The 1,099-nt window shown below is 49.4% G+C and overlaps 1 protein-coding gene across 1 annotated transcript; it reads left to right on the top strand.

Annotated features, from left to right (window-relative positions):
* Positions 1-27: 27 nt before the first annotated feature.
* GMORB2_2879 (small subunit ribosomal protein S28e) lies at positions 28-496 on the top strand (the record flags this gene model as incomplete). Its single annotated transcript, XM_035464857.1, has 3 exons — positions 28-52; positions 235-318; positions 435-496. The coding sequence occupies 3 exons, from the start codon at positions 28-30 to the stop codon at positions 494-496; spliced, it is 171 nt and encodes a 56-aa protein (XP_035319095.1).
* Positions 497-1,099: the final 603 nt, after the last annotated feature.

Raw genomic sequence — 1,099 nt, 5'->3', positions numbered from 1 at the left:
AAGGGAACGAGAAGAAGAGAAGAAAAGATGGTGGCCACGCTGTCGTCATGCTGTCGCATCACCATTCCTCCTCCCTCGCCGATGAAGAAGAAGAGAAATGAGCGACAGTGGCTGGTCTTTCTTCTTCCTCTTCTTTTTGTTGTCTTCTGTCTTCTAGAGGGGAAGGGGGATTATCGCTGGAGATGCTGTTCTTTCCAGAGACGAAAAGCATTTCGACTAACGAAGGAAAAATAGGTTCTCGTGGTGGTGTCACCCAGGTCCGCGTCGAGTTCATGGACGACCAGAGCCGTTCCATCATCCGTAACGTCAAGGGCCCTGGTATGTCTCTTTTTTCTCACCTTTCTTCTCGCTCCAGGCAACGAAGCATGATGCACGGCCAGGTACGAAGAACCGAAAAACACGACTCGCTAACACGAATGGTTTCCTTCCTGCAGTCCGCGAAGACGACATCCTCTGCCTCCTCGAGTCCGAGCGTGAGGCCCGCCGGTTGCGATAAATTTTTGCTATCGTGCAAATATCATAATGAGGGGATCAGAGGAGGAAAGGAAGATGGACGACCTGACGACGTGGTAGATGAAGAAGAATCAAAAGAAAAAAAAGAAATAAAAAATCACATACTGGGCGAACGGGAATCCTTTTCTTCTTCTTTTTTCTTACAAATGGTGGAAAAGAACGGGGTAATTTTTCCCCCGTGGCGTCAAAAGAGTTGTCTTGTAGCGCAATCATCCCAGGCTGCCCGGACGGTCAACGGCTCGGCTCATTACCTTTTGTTTTTGTAAAGGAAAAAAAAATCCAAAAGCCTTTCCTTCACATACTTCCTTTCTGACTTGCGATATGCGATATTTGTGGGGGAGGGGGGCCAAGACAACGAACAGCCGACGACAGCTCGGACTCGACATTTCGGACGTGCCTACCAGATTGCGCTGTACGAGGTGTACGGGGTGTACGAGTGTCCATGAGACTGATGGACTACGCATGGTTTAGGTGAAAGATTGAACTATGCCAATGTCACCTGCCAACATCTATGTAGGACGACGCGTCCCGGTGTCCCAGTCTAATGTCTCATGTGCCGTAATGCCGTTGAGAGAATGCCCTCCCC

Source organism: Geosmithia morbida, assembly GCF_012550715.1.
Source record: "Geosmithia morbida isolate 1262 chromosome Unknown scaffold_15, whole genome shotgun sequence".
Lineage (NCBI taxonomy): Eukaryota > Fungi > Ascomycota > Sordariomycetes > Hypocreales > Bionectriaceae > Geosmithia > Geosmithia morbida.
The sequence above is the reverse complement of the archived record's forward strand: the minus strand, read 5'-3'. Positions and strand labels throughout refer to the sequence as shown.